Source organism: Lithobates pipiens, unplaced genomic scaffold (assembly GCF_037356315.1).
Source record: "Lithobates pipiens isolate NorthernLeopardFrog02 unplaced genomic scaffold, aLitPip1_a1.2 Scaffold_8, whole genome shotgun sequence".
NCBI lineage: Eukaryota > Metazoa > Chordata > Amphibia > Anura > Ranidae > Lithobates > Lithobates pipiens.
Window position 1 is genome coordinate 283,895,548 of NW_027507903.1, and position 25,334 is coordinate 283,920,881.

General features: G+C 44.7%; 1 protein-coding gene across 1 annotated transcript in view; it reads left to right on the plus strand.

Moving 5' to 3' along the window:
* The window catches only part of SYCP3 (synaptonemal complex protein 3), a 120,078-nt gene that overhangs the window by 18,402 nt on the left and 76,342 nt on the right, over positions 1-25,334 (plus strand). Inside the window, exons 2-5 of the mRNA XM_077472217.1 lie at positions 4,797-4,929; positions 11,011-11,110; positions 12,397-12,431; positions 12,543-12,660. Coding sequence (XP_077328343.1) covers positions 4,806-4,929; positions 11,011-11,110; positions 12,397-12,431; positions 12,543-12,660 — 377 coding nt within the window. The 5' untranslated portion in view covers positions 4,797-4,805. The remainder of the gene's footprint in view (positions 1-4,796; positions 4,930-11,010; positions 11,111-12,396; positions 12,432-12,542; positions 12,661-25,334) is intronic.

The window sequence follows — 25,334 nt, forward strand, 5'->3', positions numbered from 1 at the left end:
TAAATACCTTGGAATGTCTACTTTCAAAAAATGGGTCATTTGGGGGGTATTTGTACTTTCCTGGCTTGTTCGGGTCGCAAGAAATGAGATAGGCCACCAGTACATCAGATATATCCAACAGATGGTACAGCGCTCTAACTAAAATAAAATAATTTCTAACATATTAAAATTAATTAAAAGTCCAAAATAGCTTATGTGTCAAAAAATCCACGTGAGAAATCTTCAGTGGTATACAGTCAGAGTATGCATAAAGTGACTTAGTGCCGGGGGGGGGGGGGACCGCCACCAATGGTAGAATTGGCTGCTCACCTCATCGTATGGACCCTTTAAATTACAGAGGGTCACATGCACTTAATATCAGCGAATGCTTATCAACTCATCCAATTGCTGTATTCCTCCTCACAGATAATGTCCGACCGGTTCACAATCGAAGATACAGCTTTCTCCCACTCAGAGTCAAATCAACTGACAAGTTCGTGGAGTACCCACATTGGATAGTTGTATGGCAGTAGTCACATTTCCTCAAACCCCGCTCCTCCCGGCCTCCATGTCCGACACTTGCACAGCAACACTGACAAATCCTCTCCATACTCCCGACACTCTTCAAGTTTTTTTTATTTATAGCACAAAAAATAAAAAACCCAGAGGTGATCAAATACCACCAAAAGAAAGCTCTATTTGTGGGAAAAAAAGGACAAAAAATTAATTTGGGTATAGTGTTGCATGACTGAGTAATTGTCATTCAAAGTGTGAGAGCACCAAAAGCTGAAAATTGGTCTGGGCAGGAGGGGGGTTTAAGTGCCCAGTTGTCAAGTGGTTAATTAACTTTGACTTTATTTTTGGTGAATGAGTAGGGGTCCATACTCATTTGCATAGTGTGGGCTGGAGGGATCTACGGGCTACCAGATTCCGATAAGTCACCCCCACAGCCACCAGGCCAGAGTTGTGGGGAAGAGGCCACTGTCGCCATCAACATGGGGTGCTTTTTTTTTCTAATTTTTTATTTGCCAGCAGTTCTGTTTACATTTATCTAACAGTGGGGTAGCTGTAGTGAGCTTCCCAGCCCGCTCCTTAACCACTTCAGCCCCAGAAGGTTTTAGCCCCTTCCTGACCTGACCAGAGCACTTTTTGCAATTCGGCACTGCGTCGCTTTAACCGTCAATTGCACGGTCGTGCAACGTTCCACCCAAACAAAACTGAGTAAAAAAAGCAGCCGGAAACTCCATAACATCAAGCATATTTATTTCAAGCCTTCACAGCCTTCAAGTGTTCACAGTGAGTAAAGTCAGCAGCAGACTAGTTTTGGTGATAAGCCTTGTTCACAGCACAAGGAGTGCTGTGAACAAGGCTTATCGCTGAAACTGGTCTGTTGCTGACTGTACTCACTGTGAAGGCTTGAAAGTAAATACGCTTAATGTTATGGAGTTGCCAGCTGCTTCTTTTACTCAATGACCGTTTGTCTATTGGTGTGTGGGAGGACACCTCAGCTTGAACACCCTGACTGCAAACTTCGCGCTGGGTGCTCCGTGGGATCAGTACCAGCTGATCTATGCCTTTCCTCTACTAAAACTGTTACCACGTCTGCTCCGCAGAGTGGAGGCTGAGGGGATCCCAGTAATTCTGATTACCCCATAAATATCAGAGTTTCCCCTGTTGACTCTTTCCCAGAAAGCGTTCTTTCTAGTGGTCATCACATCGGCCAGGAGGATTTCGGAACTGGCGGCCTTGTCTTGCAAGTCGCCCTATCTGGTTATCCACAAGGATAAGGTGGTGTTGCGTCCGCAACTGTCTTTTCTACCGAAGGTGGTCTCGGCGTTTCACATCAATGAGGACATTGTGTTACCATCTCTGTGTCCTACGCGGCACATCCTAAGGAGGTGGCCCCTCTGGAGGTGATTTGGGCTCTGAAGGTGTATTTGTCTGCCACGGCTCCCTTCCGGAAGTCAGACTCACTGTTTGGTTCGGTGGCTGGTCCAAAGAAAGGCATAGCGGTCTCGTCGGCCACCATTTCCAGGTGGATCAGAGAGATTGTAGTACAAGTCTACGCTTTGAAGGGGCAGGTGCCCCCCTTTCCGGTTACGGCCCACTCCATGAGGGCAATTGGAATGTCTTGGGCCTTCTGACATCAAGCGTCTGTTGCTCAAGTGTGTAAAGCGGCGACCTGGTCGCCTGTCCACCCGTTTACAAAGTTCTACAAGGTAGATGTCAGTGCATCGGGTGATGCCTGTTTGGCCACAAACTTTTGCAGGCAGCTGTATAGTTGTAATTGTATATGCATTTTTTCCCTTTTTTTCCAGTTTTTTGGGGTAAAAACGCAGTACCTTTAAGTTAATGCACTGTTGCATTTGTTACCGCAGTCTTTGGTGTGCTTTGAGGGTAGTGCTTCTCCATTGAGGAGCACCCTGTTTTTTTGTGGTGTTTTTTTCCATACTCTGTAGTTTTCTGTGAGTGAAGTTTGTACTAGCTCCCACATGCCATGGTCAATGAAGTTTTATGCTGTTTTCCCACCCCTCGTTTTGGCACTGCTTGGGGAGGTCCCAATGGTCTAAAGAGAGAAGGCTGTGTCAGTCAGTGAATTACAGAGAAAAGGATTTTACTGTGAGTACAAAAAAAAATCCTTTTTTTTTTTTTTTTACTAGTAATGGCGGCGATCTGCAATTTTTATCTGGACTGTGACATTATGGCGGACACTTTTGACACATTTTTAGGACCATTGGCAGTTATACAGAGTTCAGTGCTATAATAATGCACTGATTACTGTAAAAATTTCACTTGCAGGGAAGGGGTTAATTGTGTTACCTAGAATGTGTTCTAACTGAAGGGGGCAGGGGACTGTAGGAGAGAGGACAGATCACTGTTCATACTCTGTAACAGACGATTAGTCCCTTCTCCCCTCAGAGAACCGGAAACTGTGTTAACACACACAGATCCTGGTTCTCGGTGTGTAACCAGCAATCGCAGGAACCCGGCGGTTATCGTGATGGCCGGGCACTTGCATCAGCTCCGGGGGGCGAGCATGCCTTGTGGCCGACGTAATATAATGTCGTTTCGCCCAGCCGTGCCATTGTGCTGCAGTAAAACTGCGGCAGCTGGTCGGCAAGTGGTTAACAACCAGCTATTCTTCACACAGAATTCAAATCGGTTGATCATTTTCGACCAGTACAAATTCAAATCATTCCTAAAATTTGGAATTCGTTAGAAAATTAATAAAAGAAACAAAACTAGAAAAAATCCGAAACAAATCAACTAAACAAAATTAGTAACATAACCAATCTATCCAAAACTAAAGTCCAGAGTTTAGTAGTTTATCACACAGAATTCAGAGATCAGTTTAATTCGACAGACCTCTGCATTACAAACTACTGAACTCTTAAAGAGGGATTCCACCAAAAAAAAAAATATTAAAAGCCAGCAGCTATAAATACTACAGCTGCTGACTTTTAATAAATGGACACTCACCTGTCCTGGGTTCCAGCGATGCCGGCAGCCGAGGCCGATCGATCGCTCGCCTCTCGGCTGCTGCAGTCACCATTCTAGGTGAGGGAATCAGGAAGTGAAGCGAATCGGCTTCACTTCCCGGTTCCCTACTGCGCATGTGCGAGCCGCGCCGCGCAATAGGAAATCTCCGCGCTGTCACTGGGACCCGTGTGTGTCCCAGCAGACAGCGCGGCAGGGCAGGAAATGGCATAGACTCCCACGGGAGTCTATGCCCGGAAGTGGGTGAAAATACCTGTCTTTGACAGGTATCTCCACCCCCCTCCCCCCTGAAAGGTGTCAATTGTGACACCGGAGGGGGGGAGGGATCCGATCAGCGGAGGTTCCACTTTAGGGTGGAATCCCGCTTTAAGTTCAGTTAATTGTAACAGTGTGCAGAGGTCAGGAGTTTGTAAGGCAGAGTTATCTGACTTATAAACTACTGATCTCTGAACTCTGTTTTACCAACTACTGAACTCTGCGATACCAACTACAGAACTCTGTGTTCAGTAGTGCGTTCAGTAGTTTGTAACACAGTTCAGAGATCAGTAGATTGTAATGCAAAGAAATCTTTGTTTCAAACTACTAAACTCTGCGTTTCAAACTACTGAACCACGCCTATAGCATTTATGGCATTAGTGAAGCATTTATAAAGTGTTAGCTGGGCATTGGGAGAGAGACAGTGGGGGGCTCTGGCATCCCAGAATGCACTGTGATATTATAGAGAACTAGGACAGAGCAGCTCCATCCACTTCCTGGTTGTACAGAGCAATCGTGTGGTAACACCATTTGCTTCTGTGTGCAGGCAAAGGCATCAGCCAGACAGTAATACTAACAGTGGCAGGTAGGATCAGAGGCATTAAGCATTATTACCAGTGGCAAAGATTTTTGTTTCAGCCAAGGTAAGCTGGACCAAGTCAAGTGTCAAATCGAAGTATATAAATCCATCTTGCAGAGAATTCACAAAAATGTCTGCTATCACAGCACAATCTAACCACACCTCAAAGTACATCTGTTGTAGAAGTTGACATGTCCCTCTGCACAGCCATTCACTGGGAAGATCAGTGTATTGATATTTCTCTGCCTCTTTCTGACGCGCCCATCTGCAGTCTGCACCCCCAGCCCCTTATGCAGTAGAGAACAGAGGTCATGTGATCAATTAAAAAACAAAACATTTAGAATATATACAAACACACACAAATGTTTTCCATTGCATTTCTATTTTAAACTTCACCAGGAAGTAATAAGAGCCAGTGTGTGATTAATCCTACAATATCCACATATAACTTGAATGTGACTAGGAATTATGATGTTGATGTTAGATAACAGTCATGGCTCCTGGAAGGAAGACAGGAAAATCTGTAAAGGCCATTCAAGAGGAGAAGGTGCTATCCTACAAGTTTCAAGAGATAGAGGAAAAAACCCTTTCTGGATCAGAAGAAGATACAACAGAAGGTATACAGGTCTCATTGCTGCAACGTTTTGTGATTGTGGTGTTGGTTTTACATATTTGCATCATTTTTACAGAAAATCCTATCGCCGTTGAAAATTTGGTAACATGCAATCCTCACTCTTAAGCCCTCCCCCTGTGACAATGGATGGGGTCCCTCTCCCCTGCAGCCACTGCACAGCTGTGCAGGGCTTTGCTATTGATATTAATAACGACTAATTTGAAGGAGCATAATGTAATGCACACAGATTATGGGCACATTGAACAATAAAGATTTTCATTTTTGCCAGGAGAGACACTTTATGTATTAAAGTGGAATTCCAGGATAAAACTAACGATTACAGAGTTTCTGTGTTTTTTTTTTTCTTTCTCTAAAGTGCTTATTTTATATGGTGCAGGTGTAAGTTTTTTATTACTTAAATAATGACGTAAATAATTAGCAAAGTATCACTTTTTTTTAACAAAGTGCCGGAACGTTTTAGTTTTAGCCCAGTTTTTATACTATACTCAAACAGCACCCATGATTTTTGGACTGTTATATTTCTTATGTATAACCAAGTACATTTTAGGCCCACAATCACACCTGCGCATTCTGCAGAAATGGTCGAAGTGTCATTTCCTAATGGCATCCCATTCACAACCAGCAGTTGTGCACTTTTGCATGCTACAAAATGCACAAAGCTCTGTGCCGAAAAGGTTCTCTAGCTTCTTTGTTGTGTTTGTCACGCAAAGGGCAACCTATTCAAGTAATCGGGCTGCCCTATGCGTGACACGCAAAATGCACAAAAAAGAAAATCTAGCGTTCACCTATGCAAGGTATGAATGGTGCCTTAGATGTTCCAAATAATTGCTAAGTTTATTTTCTCCCTTCGTCTTTCAGGAGAGCACCTGGAGAGAGCGCAGCTCCACCCATTTTCCCAGGAAACACTGCAGATCACTTTAAAGACCGGACACTTCCACCATGGCCTCAGTTGTAGTGTTTCCTCCGGCCATGGGGGAAGCGCTGCAGGGAACCAAGGGGTGCTGCGCTCTCTCCAGGTGGGGAGAGTTGGAGGCATACCATTGAATCTTTTTGCTACAGACCTGGCCCAGCTTCCTCCCTTCACGTGCGGGGGTCGCTCCGGTGTCTGCTCTCCTTCATACCCAGGGGGGTCAGGCTGTGGAGGCCCCCCCTCTTCTAGACCGGCGGCTGGGTCTGAGACGCGGCTGGGATTCATATCTCGCGCCGTCCGTTTCAGGCTCATGTCTTCCGGGTCCGGATGACGAGCGCGTCATTCCGGCCGGGGGCCGAACTTTCGACGGTGCGACGCGGGTTCCGGCCGCTAGAACGCAGGGAGAGGGGGCGGTCTCTTCGGCTGACATCACTTCCGGGATTGGCGCGGAATTTAAACTGATAAAAGCGCCCAGATGCCATTGATCCTCGCTGAACGATGGAAGAGGATCAATCGGCGGTGGCAGGAGCAGGAGCCACGATTGTCAGCCAGGCTCAGGTAAGCAGGGGCAGTGGTCTCTGTCATTACTGTTTGAGGCATGTCGTTTCCTCCCTTCCTTGCACTGGGAAGCCTGCAGCATTCTTTTCCTATGTTGCTATTTAGGAATAATGCTTTTCAATAGTTGTTTAGTGAGTCTGTGGGGGGATTCACTGGCTGAAGAGCAAATAGAATTTGAAAATGTTTAATCTGTTCTATTTGGCAGCATGTCTTTTTTCTCTTTGTTCATGTGTGTGTATTGTAACTGAGGTTTTGGGGTTTTTTCCTTGGTGTATTTCAGAAGGTGAAAGAAAAGACCAAACATGTCTCCCCAAGAAGAGGTGTCCATCATGTAAAAATGTACTTAGAGATTCTTGGACCAAGGTGTTATGCAGGTCCTGCATAAGCGACTTGGTCGAGGAAGAAGCAGCTTCCACTACCCCTGCGTCTCAGCAGGGAGAGCTGCTAAGTTCTTTTAGGAAAGAATTATCAGATAATTTTGAATCTTTCCGGTCTAATTTAGACAGACGCCCAGCTGCAGGTAGTAGCTCAGTGCCCCGTTCTCACTCCCCAGCATCTGCATCCAGGGGGGGCAGTGACTCGGATGATGAGGAACTTAGTAGGTCCTCTGCTTCTGAGGAGGAGGCAGAGGAGGTAAAGGAGGCTTCTGCTTCATCATCCCGGTATAAGTTATCCCTAGAGGAGGTGGATGACCTACTTAAAAATATCCACACTACTCTCACAGAGGATAAAGCCCAACTGTCACTACATGACAAAATGTTTCAGGGTTTAGGCGAGGTGAAACACAGAGTGTTCCCGGTGCATACGTTTTTTATCCGAAACTATCAAAAAGGAATGGAGAGACCCAGAGAGGGCCCCTTTCTTTTCCAGGTCCCTCAAATGCAGGTTTCCCTTTGAAGAGGATAGCTCTCAGGTATGGAACAAGAAACCTAAGCTTGACGTGGCCTTTTCTCAGGTTTCAAGGAATACGGATTTTGCGTTTTGAGGACATGGGTATCCTCAAGGATTCCATGGACAAAAGGGCTGATTCTCTCCTAAGGAAGGCTTGGGACTCAACATTGGCAAACCTCAAACCAGCGATGGCTTCAACAGTAGTAGCCAGAAATCTGGAGCACTGGTTGGAACAGTTAAAAGACCATATCGAGGCAGGAACGCCTAGAAAGGACCTGCTCGATACCTTGCCTGCCCTCTTAAAAGCAGTGGGGTATATGGCAGATGCCTCGGCAGAATCAATTAAGATGTCAGCCAGGTGCTTTTCGAAAAACCTCGGAAACCAAAGAGACAGGATATAGAAGGCCCTGGAAGCCGCAGAGAGGAAGGCGCAAGTTGGGAGTGTTATTCCGCCCCCCTACCCCAAACCCAAAGTGACAGTCTTCCAACTGTGGGAGCAAGGTTACAGGCCTTTTTTCCACAGTGGAAGTCAGTGACAAACAGTATGTTCATCCTCAAAACAATAAAGGAGGGTTACAGGCTGGAATTCGCTCATCCCCCCCCCCCCCCCGCACGGTTTTATGTAACCCAGGCTCCTCGAGACCCAGAAAAATCAGTAGCCATGATCTCTATTTTGCAAGAACTGATGCAGCAAAGGGTGATCATGTACGTTCCCCCCGAGGAGGTAGGGCTGGGCTGCTACTCACACATCTTCCTTGTAAAGAAACCATTTGGCAAATTCAGATTGATTTTGAATCTGAAGATTTTAAACAAATCGATCAGATACAAGAGATTCAAGATGGATACAATTTTCTCAGTGAAGAGTCTTCTGATGCCAAACTGTTTTATGGCATCCATAGACCTAAGAGATGCATATCTCCATGTGCCTATGGCCATAGCTTCACAGAAATATCTGAGGTTTGCGGTCAGGACGGGAGGCTCGGTGCTACATCTCCAGTTCAGAGCTCTCCCGTTCGGTCTATCCTCATCTCTGAGGATATTTACAAAGATCGTAGCAGAGGCCCTAGCCCCCCACAGAGTAGAAGGTATATCAATCGTTCCATACTTGGACGACCTTTTAATTTTTGCCAATACAAAACATCTATTGGAGAGGGACCTGGGAAGGACAGTAAGACACTTAGAGGGTCTCGGTTGGCTGATAAACAGGGAGAAATCAAGCATGATTGCATCTCAGTCGATAAAGTTCCTGGGATACACCATCGACTCCAGACAGGAAAATATTTTTCTCCCAGTAGAGAAAATAGAAAAGGTTCAGAGTGCCGTGAAGAGGACCCAGACAAACCTGACTATTTCTATCAGGGCAGCCGTGTCAGTTTTGGGCCTCCTCGCAGCATCCATCCCTGCAGTGCAATGGGCACGCCTCCATGCAAGGGATCTCCAACAGGCAATATTGACGAATTGGTCCTACGGGGAGTCCCTGGAGAAGCAATTCAGGATGCCCCCTCAGGTTCAGAGAAAGCTCTGGTGGTGGAGGAGTCACTCAAATCTAGACAAGGGTCTACTTTGGTGTTTTCCGGGAGACCGGAGGTTGACTACAGATGCAAGCTCCTGGGGGTGGGGTGCCCACCTGGAAGGACAGATGGCCCAGAGGAGCTGGACTGTCAAAGAGGCCAGGAGATCCTCCAGGGCCATCCTGCTGGGACTATGGGCCTTCAAAGAAGTGGTTCAAGGTCTCCATATCCAGGTCTTATCCGACAACGCCACAGCTGTATCCTATATAACAAGGCAGGGGGGCACGAGAAGCAGGGTGCTGCTATCCCTGGCCAGTCAGATTCTGTCATGGGCAGAAAGCAACCTGAGGTCCATATCAGCAGTACACCTAAAAGAGACCTGAATTTTGTAGCGGATTTTTTGAGCAGGGAAAAAATTCGTGAGTCAGAATGGAGTCTGAACCCCGAGGTTTTTCAAGATCTGACAGTGAAATTGGGACTACCTCAGATAGATCTATTCGCGTCACGGAGCAACACCAACGTGAAGGCCTTCTTCTCTTTAAACAGGCAAGATCAAGCAAGGGGACTGGATGCCCTAGCACAACCGTGGAACTTCCACTCAGATGATCCCTTTGGTTCTGAAGAAATTGCAGGGGGAATCCACAAGTCTGATTCTAGTGGCTCCCTTTTGGCCCAAAAGGACATGGTTTGCAACCCTACAGAGGATGGCGGTGGGACCCCTCTGGGTTCTTCTGCTTCGAAGAGATCTACTAACCCAGGGACCTCTTCAGCATCCGAATATCGGGCAACTCAACCTAACTGGGTGGTTACTGAGGAGCAAATCTTAAAAAGAAAGGGGTTATCTGATAAGCTCGTCACAACCCTCTTAGGAAGTAGAAAAGATACTACTAGGTCAATTTATTTTAAAACGTGGAAACGTTTTTAACTCCTGGTACCTATGAAAGGAATTCCCTCCCAGGAGATACTTTCGGTTCTAGAATTTCTCCATGAGGGCATGGAACTAGGGTTGGCAGCCAGTACCCTGAAGGCACAGGTGGCTGCTTTATCGGTTTTTCTTGAGAGACAGTTATCTCAAGAACCGCTTATTATTAGATTTTTTAAGGCATTGGCCAGAGCTAGGCCTGTACCATTTAAGTTTTTTTCCAAAATGGGACTTATCATTGGTTCTACAGGCATTGACCAGAGAACCTTTTGAACCCCCAGAGGAAGCGACTATCAGGTTTTGGTCGCTTAAGTTAATTCTTTTAGTGGCTATTACATCTGCTAGAAGAGTAAGCGAGTTACAAGCCTTATCAATAGTGGAGCCTTTCTGTTGCATATTTCCGGACCGGGTGGTTCTTAAAACTGACCCGGGTTTCCTACCAAAAGTCTCAACAGCCTTCCATAGGACACAGGAAATAATTCTATCTACCTTTTGTCCTTCACCTTCAAATGCTAAGGAGAGGTCTTTTCATAGCCTAGATGTAAGAAGGTGTCTATTACACTATCTAGGGATCACAAGTAAGTTCAGGAAGTCAAACTCTCTCTTTATCGTATTCTCAGGACCACGGAAGGGCTATAGTGCGTCCAAGAATACTATAGCTAGGTGGCTACGAATGGCTATTAGGGAAGCCTATAGAGCATCCAGAATAGAGCCCCCCTCAGGGGTAGTCGCCCATTCCACTCGGGCAGTAGCAACATTCTGGGCGGAAAGAGCAGGGGCCTCTCCGAGTCGGATCTGTAAAGCGGCTACGTGGACAAGCTTCTCCACCTTCACCCGTCACTACAGGTTGGACCTGCTTTCAGCTTTAGATCAATCGTTTGGCAGAAAGGTTCTGCAGGCGGTGGTCCCACCCTAGAGTAAGTACTCTCCTATCATCTCCAGGTGCTGTCCTGAAAGACAAAGGGAGAAAACCCTAGTTAGACTTACCGGTAACGGTATTTTTACGAGTCTTTCAGGACAGCGCGGATGACCCACCCTAGATTGTATTTGAAAAATGTGGTGTTATTGCTATGTTCTGCTTATTTAATTTCAGCATGGCTGGGGGTACTCTATGAACAACTGAGGCCATGGTTGAAGTGTCCGGTCTTTAAAGTGATCTGCAGTGTTTCCTGGGAAAATGGGTGGAGCTGCGCTCTCTCCAGGTGCTGTCCTGAAAGACTCGTAGAAATACCGTTACCGGTAAGTCTAACTAGGGTTTTTTTTTTAATACAGAATATATACAGAATACAGAAAAGGCTCCAGGTTTGGAGAAACATGGAAAAAAACGTCCTGCATCTGTTACAGATCAAGGAATAGATGAAGAACATGTGGGGTAATAATATTTTTAGAGCAGTAGGTCTGCATTTCTAACCTCTTCAGTTATAATCCGCTCTTCTAGTAGAGACAGCTGTATATCGACGGAGAAGTTTGGCCAAAGCTATTTATGGGTCACAGCAGCGCACTAATGCCTCGTACACACGATGAGATTATCAGACGAATTACGGTCCGTTTTTTGTTGAATGCTAGGCTCATATCAAAAATTAAGAGGTTACTAAAGTTACGAAAATTCTCATACAACTTGGAAAGTGATGTAATATGTTGTATTGTAATATAACTTAAGTGATTTTTGTCATCAAATTTTCTGATCGTGTACTAGATGTTAGTTCTGCACTTTTGTGACCCAGATTCAGCTGACAGCAGGCTAAAGTCTGCTGTTGGCTGACGTCATAGAGCTGGTCCAGACTCTGCAAGCATCCCAACAATGTCAGGATCCAACCAGATGCTGGGTGTAGAGGTAGAGCACAGAGCAGTGATAGTCACCGCTCTGTGCAGATCTGAGAATTGAGCGATCAATGGTCTCTGATGGCTCAGTTCTCGGTGTAGAAGTGGCTCCTCTTCATTATGGTTCTCTAGAGACTGGTGTAGGCTGTCCTCCATGCTTTGCAAATCTATTGTCTGAAAGCTGCCAAATCAGTAATGATAAGGGCAGTTGCTACCTTCCCAAACATTTACTTTTTTTTACAAACTGTCTGTAAAATACAGACAGTTGGCAACCCAGTTGGAAATTTTGATGTATCCTTTACTTAGACATGCCCTTGCAAACGCCATTGCCCCATCACTCTCCCAAATACTGGCTCAACACTATTGTCCCTTCCATCCCTGTATAAGGAGAACACTATATGTAGATATTATTCGCTTAACCACTTCCTGACTGGCGCACGCCGATGTACGTCGGCAGAATGGCACGGGCAGGCAAATTGGCGTACAGGTACGTCCATTTGTATTTGCCGCCCTGCCATTGCATGCACGTACCGGCCAGGACCCCTGTGAGTCTGGCCGCGGGTCCCGCGGACTCGATCGTCGTGGGGATACCCTGTCTTTGGCTTAGCAGCAGGCTATTTCTGTAAGTATTACTTAGCAGTGGTTCTATGTAATATTCTAGAAAATATTACTAACTTCCATCCCCAGTTCAGCAATTCCCTTACAATTACTAATTCACCCAATACTTAGCATAGCATCACACATTTCCTTTTATTTTCCTAGATATTTTCTTTCAGCTGAAGAGAAAGGTTAGCATGCAGTTGTCAAAATATTTTACTGTGTGCTTTTCTCTTCTAGTGGTGAAGTACAAAATATGTTGGAAAGATTTGGAGGCAAGTAAATGTTAATCATTATTTCTAATGTCTTCATCAGTCAGCTTGAGGCAGTGATTATTTCCTTCCAGACACTGTTTTAACTACATTTCATAAAATCTTCCAATACAGCGGATATTAGCAAGGCACTTTTAGCAAAACGAAAGAGATTGGAGATGTATACAAAGGCTTCTCTAAAGACCAGCAGCCAAAAAATTGAACATGTTTGGAAAACACAGCAAGAACAAAGGTGGGATACATACATAAGCTGGCTATATGTTGCTCGATAGTAATGTATCATGTGCATAGGCGTTTATTTGCATTTCATCTGCTTTTCTTCCCCATAAGGTAAAGTGATTTCAAAGGCTTAAGGTTCTTTACCCTAATGTATTCCATGCATTAAGGTAAAAAAAAACTTCCATGATCGGCTCCCTCCAGTCCCCCAACCCAAATACTACTTACCTAGCTCTTCTTTTTTTTTTTTTTTTTTTTTGATTTTTTTTTTTTTTTTTTTTTAATTTTTTATCCCACGTCAGAGTTCGTGTGCTAGAGACTCATTCATATTGCCTCTCATCTATATCACTGCACAATATCTCATCATTGTGGTTTATGCATTATTATTTATTTTTTTTTTATTTATTTTTTTTTAAATCTTTTTATTCTTTTTTTATTAAATAACCGAACAGCATTTACAAACCTTCCTAAATCATATCTAACCGGCAACAAACTCCCAGTGAAATTTATCTCCTACCCCCCCTACCCCTACCCGTCCTAATTCCTCCCCCCCGCCCCCCCCTTCCCGAACCCTCCCAAGCAAACTCACCCCACCCCTACCCATCCTAAATCCTCCCCCCCACCCCCCCCTTCCCGTAGGCCTCCCAAGCACCCATGTACTCAAACACATCGGTATTCTACCACTAGATCTCTTAATCAGACTAATCTATAGGATGTCCCATCTCTGTTATCCAAGGGGTCCATATTCCCTTCCACTCTCTATAGTTTCCTCTCCTTACATACAGTGTCTTCTCTTTCCAGATTAATTCATCAATACATTGGATCCATTCTCCTCCTGTGGGGGCTCTTTCAGCTTGCCATCTTTGCATGATCAATCTACGTGCCTGAAACAGACATCTTACCACTGCCACCGTGACACATTTCCCTTCTCTCGGCTCTTGCCTGCATCCCAGTACACACAGAATCGGGTCCATTACCATTTCTAACTTAAAAACCCTATTAATACTCGCCAACACATCTCTCCAATAACGAAAAAGCTTCGGACAACGCCACAACATGTGTAGGAGATCTCCCTGTCCCTGACACCTAGGGCATCTGTCGTCTATCCTCCTACCAAACTGACATAATTTCTTGGGTGTGTAGTAAGCCCTGTGCACCAACATCAACTGTGAAACCTTTTGGGAAGGGGAGATTGAAGTTACCGGCCCTAATTCCATAATTCTCCTCCACTGTGTATCTAATATTTCTCCTAAATCCTCTTCCCATTTCTTCTTCAAGTTCGGATGAACAGTTTCCTGATTAAGAACCATACCTAATTGATTGTAAATACCTGAGATAAACCCCTTTACCCCATCTGTAGTAAGCCACTTCTGAAGTAAAGGTATTTTATCCCACGTGGGCATATTTCCCCCAAATTGTGCTGCCAGGGCGTGTCTCACCCTCAGGTAGCTAAAGAATGAATATTGTGGTATATCATATATATTTTTTAAATCCGAAAATGTCCTTAAGGCCCCTCCATCATAAAGCTGGATCAACTTAGTTATACCCTTTTTTTCCCATGATTTAATCTTACCAATGGTTAATATTTCAGGTAGATTTTTATTGTCCCAGAGGGGTATAGATTCTAATAACCCCGAATAACCCAGTTTTAACTTCACCGCTTTCCATACCTTGGTTAGCATTTTAGTTATCGAGTTGTTATGTCGAAAGGAGTCGGCCTCCAGGACCTCAGCCATGAACTCATGTGGGGCTCCTATCATTCTAATCCCTCCTTTTAGCTTCCTTCCCTGCTCCGAGTCGCAACCCGCCAGGTGCTGCATCTGCGCCGCCAAGTAGTAGCTCCTAGGATGTGGAACCGCTAGGCCTCCTCTATCTATTGGCATTTGCAGCGTCCGGAGTCGTATCCGGGCCTTGCCTTTCTTCCAGATCAGTTCGCGAAAGAGGGTCTCCAATTTCCTAAACCATTTTTTACAAATCCATACCGGCGCATTATGCAAAACGTACAGCAGCTGTGGCAACCAAATCATCTTAATCAGGCTGCAACGGCCCATTACTGAGAGCGGAAGTTTACTCCAGACGTCGCATTTACGCTTAAATTTATGCAGGAGGGGAATTAAATTTTTGTTGATATATTGATCAGGGTTCTGTGTCAAGAATATGCCAAGGTATTTCAACGCATCTACCTCTCTTACCTTTATCCCCGGCGGCGAAGACGCAACAACCGGGGGATCGACTCGGAGCAGTTCGGATTTCGCCCAGTTAATGGCCAACCCTGAGAGACCTCCAAAGCTTTCTACTAAAGTGACTGCCTGCGTCAAGGATGGACCAGTATCTCCCAGAAACAGTAACACATCGTCTGCGTATAGGGCTATCTTTTCCTGTCTCCCTCCGCTTCTTTGAAAGCCCTTAATCCCGGAGTTTGCCCTAATGGCTATGGCCAAAGGCTCTATGGCCAACGCAAAGAGTAGAGGGGACAGGGGACAACCCTGTCTTGTCCCTCTACTCATCTCGATCCTCTCAGAATACCTGCCATTGGCCCTTACCCTAGCACTAGGGGCGTTATACATCCTTTTGATCCAACCAATAAAGTTGGGGCCCATTCCTACTTTCTCCAACACCCGCCACAGAAAGTTCCATTCTAAGCTGTCAAAAGCTTTCGTTACATCCAGAGACATTATAGCCCTCTCTCCTGCATTCTCTGCTGGGATCTGCATGTTTAGGAAAGTTCTTCTGATGTTCATACTAGTAGATCTTCCCATAATAAACCCTGTTTGATCTGGGTGTATTAACTTTGTCATAAATTGATTCAGCCTATTTGAAAGTACTTTAGCTAAAAATTTTTCATCCGCATTCAGTAGTGAAATTGGCCTATACGAGGCCACTTCCAGCGGATCCTTATCCATTTTGGGGATCACTATAATCGTTGCCTCTGTCATTGATGCCGGTAGGTGTTTCCCATCCGTTATGTCTATTAGAGTTTTATACAACTCAGGGAGTAACAATTCTCCATAGTATTTATATAATTCTACCGGGAGCCCATCCGGGCCTGGAGCCTTACAATTTGGCATTCCGGCCACTGCCTGTTGAAGCTCACTAAGGGTTATCGGGGCATCTAGAACTTCCCGTTCCTCCCGGGTAAGGGTCACCATTTCTAAGTTTTCCAAGAAGCTATCCATTGCCCCTGGCTCGCCTGTACCTTGTGACTGGTACAGCTCCCTATAGTAATTTCCGAAGATTTCTACTATCTCTTCACTATTGCATGTTGTCGCCCCATTTATATTTCTAATATTTGAAATGAATGAGGGTGAGGAATTTGTCTTAACCAACTGTGCAAGCAATCTTCCCACCCCTTCTCCTTCTCCAAAGTATCGCTGTTTCACGAAGATTCGTTTACTCTCTTCTTTTTTTACTATCGCTGTTTTATAACCTTGTTGTTTATTTAACCAAATTTTTTGATTTTCTGGAGTTGGGTCCATGACATAGGTATTCTCTGCTTCTAAGAGTTCCTTCCTGATGTTCTCCTCCCATATTCTGGATTTTCTCTTCATTCTTGCTACCTGTTGAATCAACACGCCCCTAATAAACGCCTTTAGGGTATCCCAGACCACATTCATTGGCGCCGAGCCCAAATTAAAGCTTATGAATTCTCTTAATCTTAATTTAACTTCCATTTCATCCTTCATGAGTTCTAGCCAAAAAGGACTAATCTTCCAACCCCCTTGAACTTTTTTAACCCCCGTGTTGAACACAGCCCTCACCAAAGAGTGGTCTGAGACCCCCCTTGGCAGATATTCTATCTCCCTTATTTTTTGTGCCATTTCCAAATTTCCTATAACCATGTCTATCCTAGACAGGGTACCATACGATCCTGACAAGCAGGAATATTGCTTAACTCTCGGGTGTCTCTCTCTCCAAAGATCCCTCAAACCTATTTCACTCAGGAAGCAACTCAGCCTAGTTTCACCCAAGTCCCCAGACCGCCCCTTAGGGGGAAACCTATCATAGTTTACATCTAGGACTTCGTTGAAGTCCCCCATCGCGATAATAGGAATATCCTCTTTGTCCCCAATAAATTCCATCAGTTTGTAGATAACTTCCATTTTAAACGGGGGGGGTATATATATATTTGCCAAAATACAGCTATTACCCTCAAGTTTACCAAACAGGAAAACATATCGCCCCAACTCATCTATGCTAACCTGGGTGCAGGAGAAACTCACCCCGTCCTTTATTAACACGCTTACTCCTCTTGAATAGGAGGAATAAACTGAGTGGTATTGTTGTTGATATTTCCTATAGTTTAACAGTGATTTAGACATATTAGTTAGGTGGGTCTCCTGCAAACATGCTAATCCAATATCAAATCTCTCCAGCATAGCAAAGACTATCGCTTTTTTTGCTGGAGTACCCAAGCCCCTCACGTTCCAAGATCCAATGTTAATAGATTTACCCTGCACCAGATTTACCATCTGTTATAAAAGAAGACATGCTGACAAACAGAAAGCACCACGCAACCAAGCAAGAAGGGAGTATATAAGACTTATCAGATATAGGGTCTACTAGGATACCTATCCTCGTTAAGTACAGCCCACTTAATATCATAACCCATTGGTGATTCCCAAATATCATAACCCATTGGTGTTTCCCAGCTTTGTGCCATAATAACACGCAATTAAATTTAACCCTAAAGAATGTCTTATAATGGTGCTTTGTGTTTGTATTCCTTCTCTCCTGTGCGTTTATCCTACCACCTACAAATTTCCCCTTCAGGTATTTACTCTCTTGTGTAATTATCGTGCTATTTTCCAATTCTACCTCTACGTGTTTTCTTTTTACAAACAATTTTTCTTCCCCACCCAGCCCAACTCCACCCAGCCCGCCTCCCCCCTCCATCCCCCCCGTCCCTGCCCCTCTAAACCCTCCTCCCTCCCACAGCCCGCCTTCCCGCCCATTTAAGAACAAACCCTCCCTTCCTCCCCCCCACCTAACCAGGTATCCCTTACGGGAGTTTAACGTGACCGAACCATCCATAACCCTCCTCACACCCTATCTCACAAACACCGCCACAGTGATCCCCCCCCTCCCCATCCTGAAAGCTACATTATCCAGCCATGAATTTATCAAACTCATTTACAAGCACTCTCTTCCCCTATCGCCCCTCCCTTTCCCCGTGGCTAGTCCGTAAAGACTCCTTGTTATCCTCCAGCCATTTCAGTGCTCCGGCTGCTGAGTCAAAAATCTGAACCCCAGAGGGGGTTACCACTCGCAGCCTTGCTGGGTATAAGAGGGCATATGTTAAGTTATATGTCTGAAAAGTGGCTTTAATTGTCCGGAATTCCGCTCTGCGCCTCTGTAAGTCAGGAGAATAGTCTGGATAAAAAGAGATCCTTGAACCATTAAAGGAGATATCCCCCATCTCCCTTGCCTTACGCATTAATGTCACCTTGTCCTTATAGTTAAAGAACTTCAACATTAGAGGTCTGGGGCGTCCCCCTGGCGGTGGTATTCTAGAGGGATACCTGTGGGCCCTCTCTATCGAGAAAAACGGTGAAAAACCTTCCTTTCCAAACTTGTCTGGCAACCAGGACTCCAAGAATTTTACGGCGTCTGGGCCTTCACTTTTCTCAGGTAGCCCCAGGAGTCTAATATTGACCCGGCGTGCTCTATTTTCTAACTCATCCATTTTAAAGGCGTAGCTGTCCAAGTTTTTTTGCATATTCTTAACCGTATGCTGTATTGGGTTTAAATCGTCCTCCAGCTGGCTTATTCTAACTTCCAGCTCCGCTGTTCTTTCAATTACTTTCTGGATGTCCTGTCGCACTAACAGTATGTCCTCCTTCATTCCTGTTAGCTGAGCTGCCAGGTCTCCCAAAGACTGTTGGCATACATTAACCGCCTGTAATACATCCCTCAGGGTTGGGGCCTCCTCTTGCGGCCTGCCAGGTCTATCAGCCTCCAATTCTCCTTGGGTACCGCCCATGCTCTTCTTACTCTTACCCTCAGGAACCAAGGTAGACAATGGGGCCACTTGGCCTTGACTTTTTCTATCCGTGGAACCCCCGGGGTGAGATTTGGTTTGTACCGCCTGAGCCCCTTTTATTGGTGTTTGATCTGGGGTATGCATCGAGGCATGCGCAAACCGCTCTAGTTTTGCCGCGGCTGAGCTTGCTGCTTGTGTACTTTTTTCTTTTTCTTTAGAGGAGCGGAGATGTTGTATCCCCTGCCCCTCCTGCTGCCCCTGGTCTTCCCCGCGGCGTCTAGACATATTTACTTATGTAGGCCGTTCCCCCAAGATAGAGCCTGAAATATAGCTGGAGACCTGGTGTACCAGTATCAAAACCTCCCCAGGGGACCCCCAGCTCCTTACCATACACAGGAGGAAAACCACTGAGAGAGGAAAAAGAAGAAATACCCCTCCAAGAGAAAAAAAAATGTCTCCCTTTTTCACACCGTCCTCTAGAGAATTCCTGCTAAAGCCCTATGTTTTTATACAAAAAAAAAAAAAAAAAAAAAAAAAAAAAAAAAACCCGTGCAAGGCTGTGACCACTAATGACCTTAATCAGGAGTAGTTAACCGGTAGTAAGCTTGCCGTTAATCAGTTATATAAAAAATATCAACGGAATATCATTCAGGGGGTTTGAAAAAAAAAAAAAAAAAGGATAGTCTTTATCAACATCAAGGGAACAGAGCTGATAACAGTTCAGTGTAAAACATTATAACTGTGTAAGCCTTAAATCCCAGCACCGGGGAAAGTGTAACAGGTATAAAACACATGTAAAATATAGATTGCGTCCTGCCGAGCCAGCTTCTATAGAAGAGAAAAAAAAAAAAAAAAAAAAAAAAAATAGTCCTTATCAACTTCAGAGAAGCAGAGCTAATTACAGTTCAAAATATGGCATTATATCTGTATAAGCCTTAGATCCCGACACAGAGGAATACACAACAATGTATGGAACACAGGGGGAGTGTAGATTGCATCCAGCTGATTTAGCTTTTGTATACCAGAAGTGGAACGGAAAAGACCCCAGTGTAATGATCTTTCAAACCATCACAGAAACACTCAGTGTACTAAGCTTGACTCCTCTCCTCTCACCGAGGGAGGGTATTCCTCAGCTATATTCCCCCACTGGGGGCACCGGGGGTACTCACGGCTACCATAGACTGGGAGGAGACGACGTCTGGATAATGCCCACGCTGGTCTATCTGTAACTTCGGCCGTTAGTAGCTGGCGAAGATTACCATGCCTTCACTCTAGCGATATCCCGAAAGTCCTCGGCCGGGCTCGCCATGCTTCTAGAAATCTTCGGCCGTATTCGGACAGACTCGGCTTATGCCGGCACTTCCGACCTCCCGGTCCTCGGGTTTCGCAGCCATCCAGCGTGTGTCTCTCGGGAATAGGGCGAGGAGGAGACAGAGCAGCGGCGTCTCACTCACCTCAGCCCTGCCACATCTTCCCACCCGCACCACGCCCCCTCACACATCCGGTCACCGCCCCCACCTAGCTCTTCTTTAAATATAGTGCTGTGCCCCAGAGCAGCGTTGCTGCTCTCTCTCCTCACAGGCACAGAGGCAGCAGTGGGAGCCATTGGCTTCTGCTGCTTCCAATCAAATCCTGTGAGAAGGAAGTGGAGGTGAGGCTGAGCTGCGCTGGTGTGTGTCTATGGATTCACAGAGCCTGGCTCGTGAGCAAACCTGCGTGTCCACCACCATAACAAGCGCTTGCTATGGGTGAAGACGCAGAAGAGGAGGAGCAGAGAGCACCAGCTGGGGACCCCACAAGAGGAGGTTACAATTGCACAGAACAGGTAAGCATAACATGTTTGCTATTTAAATTTTTTTTTTTTTTTTTTTAATCCGCCTTTCATATCACTTTAACGTACATGCCAAAGCAGCTGAAAGCAGTTTAGAGAAAATCCCTGAGCTACTCATGGGCAAATCAAAGCAGCTGAGAAGAACCTGAAAGCATCCTGCTTTTGACAAGCATCAAAATCTAATACCCATGTAAAGAAGCCCTGAATAAGCTGATGTGTGTAACATAAGCACATAGAGTAGGGATTTTTTTTTTAAAGGAGTTTTTTTTACATTAAAATAAAAAAAGACGTTCTACTTACCTGCTCTGTGCAAGCGGTCCCTTACCTTCTCTTCTGGAGTCCCCTGCTGGTCCCCTCAGCAAGCCATGTGCTCCATAGATACACAGCATGGCTCGGCCACGCTTCTCACTTCCTCTTCACAGGACATGACTGACAGCAGCTGCCTGTGAAACTAGAAAGTGAAGGAAGAAGAGCTGCAGCTGGGACAGCACTGGGTCGTGAGCTCTCCTCTATGGGGGATTGGATGAAAATGGATCCGCCTGTCCGTTTTCATCCAATCCGCCAGATGGATAGAAAATAGGGTTTCCATCCATCTAGACTCAGCGGATTGGATCAGATGTCAGTGGACATTGCAGAAGCTGGGAGCAATGCAGCTGCCCTGTACAGCGAGACGTTGTTCCCCTCTCTCTGTAACCCCGGAAACCGGGAGCGGCGAGTAGATCATCCCCTCCGAATTCTGCCCCTTTGTTTTTACCTGGCCACCAGCGGCCATGTAAGTAGCCGATCAGATCGATCTCTGTCTGAACGGCTACATGGGAGGCCAGAGAAGAAATTTGAGGTCTAATAGACCACAAATCTCACCATAAAGAGGACCTGTCACGACCCATGCTATCAGGGGATGTTGTTCATCCCTTGTGATAGCAATTAAGTACAACAAAAAAAAGTGTACTTTTTTTTTTCTGTAAAATAAATAAGTAATAACATTTAAAGTGCACCCCCATCCCGCAGTGTTTACGTGCAAATGCGAACGCATACATTACTCGCACGCATATGTAAACGGCGATCGAACCACACATGTGAAGTATTGTTGTGAACGTCAGAGCAAGAGCAATTATTCTAGCACCAGTTGAAAATTACAAATGATGCGCTCTAATCAACTTCCAACCTAGTGCATCAGTAGTACAAAATAGACAGCATAACAATACTTAATAAAAGTGATTGTGTGCAATTAGCAAACAAAGTGCTAAAGCCCCATACACACTATCAGTTTTTCCTCTGAGTTTTTCCTTCAGATTTACCAAAACCATATAATATGAGGTCAAATCTTAGGAGTTTCAATGTGTATGCAATCAGGCAGGCCCTTGTACTACATGGTTTTGGTAAACCTGAAGGAAAAACTCAGCAGAAAAACTGATAGTGTGTATGGGGCTTAAGTGCTTGAAATAGCCATAAATAATCCAATGCACAATATGCCCCACTTCCTACAAAAGTACTATGTGCTTAATAATATAATAAAGTGCTGGGTGCTTGATAATTGATCCAATATGTGCTAATGTGCTTAACCACTTCAACAATGGCGTATAGTCATGTGACGCCCGCAGATGGGATCTCCCATCCTAGGCGGGCGTCATATGACATCCTCTCATTCCCGGCTGTCTAGGGGGCGCGTGTGCACCCGCGCCATCGCTCGGGACCCGGTGCGCTTGCCTGGCGGCCGCGATGTCCGCCAGGCACCCGCGAATGCCCGGGAACACAGCGGGACCGTGGATTTGTGTATGTAAACACACAGATCCACGTCCTGTCAGTGGAGAGGAGACCAATGGTGTGTTCTCAGTACAGAGGAACATTGATTGGTCTCCTCCCCTTGTGAGTCCCCCCCCCCCCCTGCCACAGTTAGAATCACTCCCAGGAAAGATAACCCCTGCAGCGCCCCCTAGTGTTAACCCCTTCCCTGCCTGTCACATTTACACAGTAATCAGTGCAATTTTATAGCACCGATCGCTGTGTAAATGTGAATGGTCCCAAAAATTTGTCAAAAGTGTCTGATGTGTCCAACATAATGTTGCAGTCACAAAAAAAAAATCGCAGATCTCCGCCATTACTAGTAAAAAAAAATAAAAATGCCATAAATCTACCCCCTATTTTGTAGATGCTATAACTTTTGCACAAACCAATCAATAGACTCTTTATTGCGATTTTTTTATTTATTTTTTATTTATTTTTTTACCAAAAATATATAGAAGAATACGTATCGGCCTAAACTGAGGAAAAAAATTATAATTCTTATTTTTTTTAAATAGGACATTTATTATAGCAAAAAGTAAAAAATATTGTGGTTTTTTTCAAAATTGCCGCTCTTCTTTTGTTTATAGTGCAAAAAATAAAAACTGCAGAGGTGATCAAATACCACCAAAATAAAGCTCTATTTGTGGGAAAAAAATAAATTTTGCTTGGGTGCAACATCGCACGAATGCACAATTGTCAGTTAAAGCGACGCAGTGCCAAATCACAAAAAGTGCTCTGGTATGGAAGGGGGTAAAATCCTCCGGGGCTGAAGTGGTTAATGAACTCCCACATACTTTGTAATTAAATGGTGCTAAATCAATAAAGTGCTGATGTGCTTAGTATGCTCCAATCAGCGTGCTCCAAAAAAATCCGCCATACATTAAACATATGATAAAAAAAATAGCCTGCCAGCTACAGCGTTTTACAAAACACACCGCTAATTTATTGCTGACACCAGCCTCACTGATCCGCGTCACTGGCTCCTCCTACGTGTTGCATCATATGTCACGTGACATTTTCAAGGAATAGCAATGGCTTTTTTACCTGGAAGTGCATATTAAGCTGAGGTTTTGTGAGTGGAATCTTTGCTTTTACATATTCGTTGGTGCATATTATACATATTGCGCTATGATATGTGTTTCTGCTTTATTGTATGAGTCTGCATGCAGGGACGGTGGCGAGTGTTAACTTGGGAATCCAGCATATCGTTAAGACCAGTCAAAATTTTAAAGTGGCTTTGAGAGATTGGTACATTTTGAGCTGAAATAAGCCTAATTTGCGTGAATACACTCTGATATAAAAAAAATGCAACACCCATCATTTTATTCCCTAGGGTCTCTGCTAAAAAAAAATTATATATATAATGTTTGGGGGTTCTAAGTATTTTTCTAGCAAAAAAAGTAGATTTTTACATGTAGGAGCAAAGTTCCCGAAATGGCCCAGATGGCAAATGGTTAAGAAAAAAAATAAGCTCATTTTTAACACAAAAATTGGGACAGGGCCATGTTTACCACAGTGTAGCATCCCCTCTTTTTTTAACAACACTCTCTTAATGTCTGGGAACTGAGGAGACCAGTTGCTGGAGTTTTGTGGGAGGAATGTTGTCCTATTCTTGCCTATTCTTGCCTAATATAGTATTCTAACTGCTCAACACTCCTGGGTCATATTTTTCATTCATTTCAAGATGTGCCAAATATTTTCAGTTGGTGAAAGGTCTGGACTGCAGGCACACCAGTTAAGCACCTGGACTCATCTACTATGAAGCCATGCTGTTTTGCATTGTCCTGCTGAAAAATGCAAGGCCTTCCCTGAAGAACACATTGTCTGGATGGGAGCATAAGCTGCTCTAAAACCTGGATATATCTTTCAGCATTAATGGTGGTTTCCAGATGTGCAAGCTCCCATTCCATACACACTTGTGCACCCCCATAACATCAGCGATGCAGGCTTTTGAACTGAGTAACAAGCCGGAAGCTCCTTCTCCTCTGAGAATGCGGCGTGCATGGTTGCCATTAAGAATGTAAAATTTTTATTTGTCTGATCACAGAACAGTTTTCCACTTTGCAACAGACCATTTTAAATGAGCTTTGGCCAGAGAAGAGGGAGGCGTTTATGGATCATATTCAGATGTGGTTTCTTTGCTTTACTTTGTATTTTTAGGTGGCACAGTGAACTGTGTTCACAGACAATGATTTTTGAAAGTATTCCTGAGCCCATGCAGTGATATCCATCACAGAACCATGCCTGTTTTTAATGCAGTGTCATCTGAAGGCCAGACTTTATATTGTGTTTCAGCCTTGTCCCTTGTGCACAGAGATTTCTCCAGGTTCTCGGAATCCTTTGATATTATTAGTAGGGTTGACACCTCATCCCTTTAAACCCAAACACATATGTATTACAATTTCCACAGGTTCTGAGGCTAATTTAATGCGGATAAGGCACCAAGTGAGTTTAATTAGCACCTCAATCAGCCACTGAACCTGTGGAATTAATATGTGTTTGGGTTTAAAGGGATGAGGTAGCAACCCTAATTATTAGTAGTTCCTGTACTACTTTTGCCAACTTCAGGGGCGATTTGAATATACATTTGTGCATGAACCTGCACAGATGTCTGCCAAATCACCCCCGAAAATGGACTGCATGGTGCTTGTGCAGCTGAATTTCAAACCCGCATCAGTGTGAATCTAGACTTAAGCCTCGTAAACACGATCGGATTGTTGGCCAACAGTGCGTCAGACTTTTGTCCGAAGAGTGTGTGCCTGGAACTTGTCTTGCATACTAATGACACACAATTGTTGGCCAACAAACACAAACATAGTGACGTATTACATGGAATTTCAGCTCTTGAGCGCCACCCTTTGGGCACCTTCTGCTAATGTTGTGTTTAGTGAGCATTGATTCCGAGCATGCATGTTTGTACTTTGGACTTTTGTGTGATGGACTTGTGTACAGACGATACGAAAATCTGACAACAGACTGTTGTCAGCCAAAAATTTACTAGCCTGCCATCCAACATTTGTTGGCCGAAAGTTGTACGACAATTGTCTGATGGAGCGTACTAATGGTCGGATTTTCAGGCAAACAGTCTGTCATC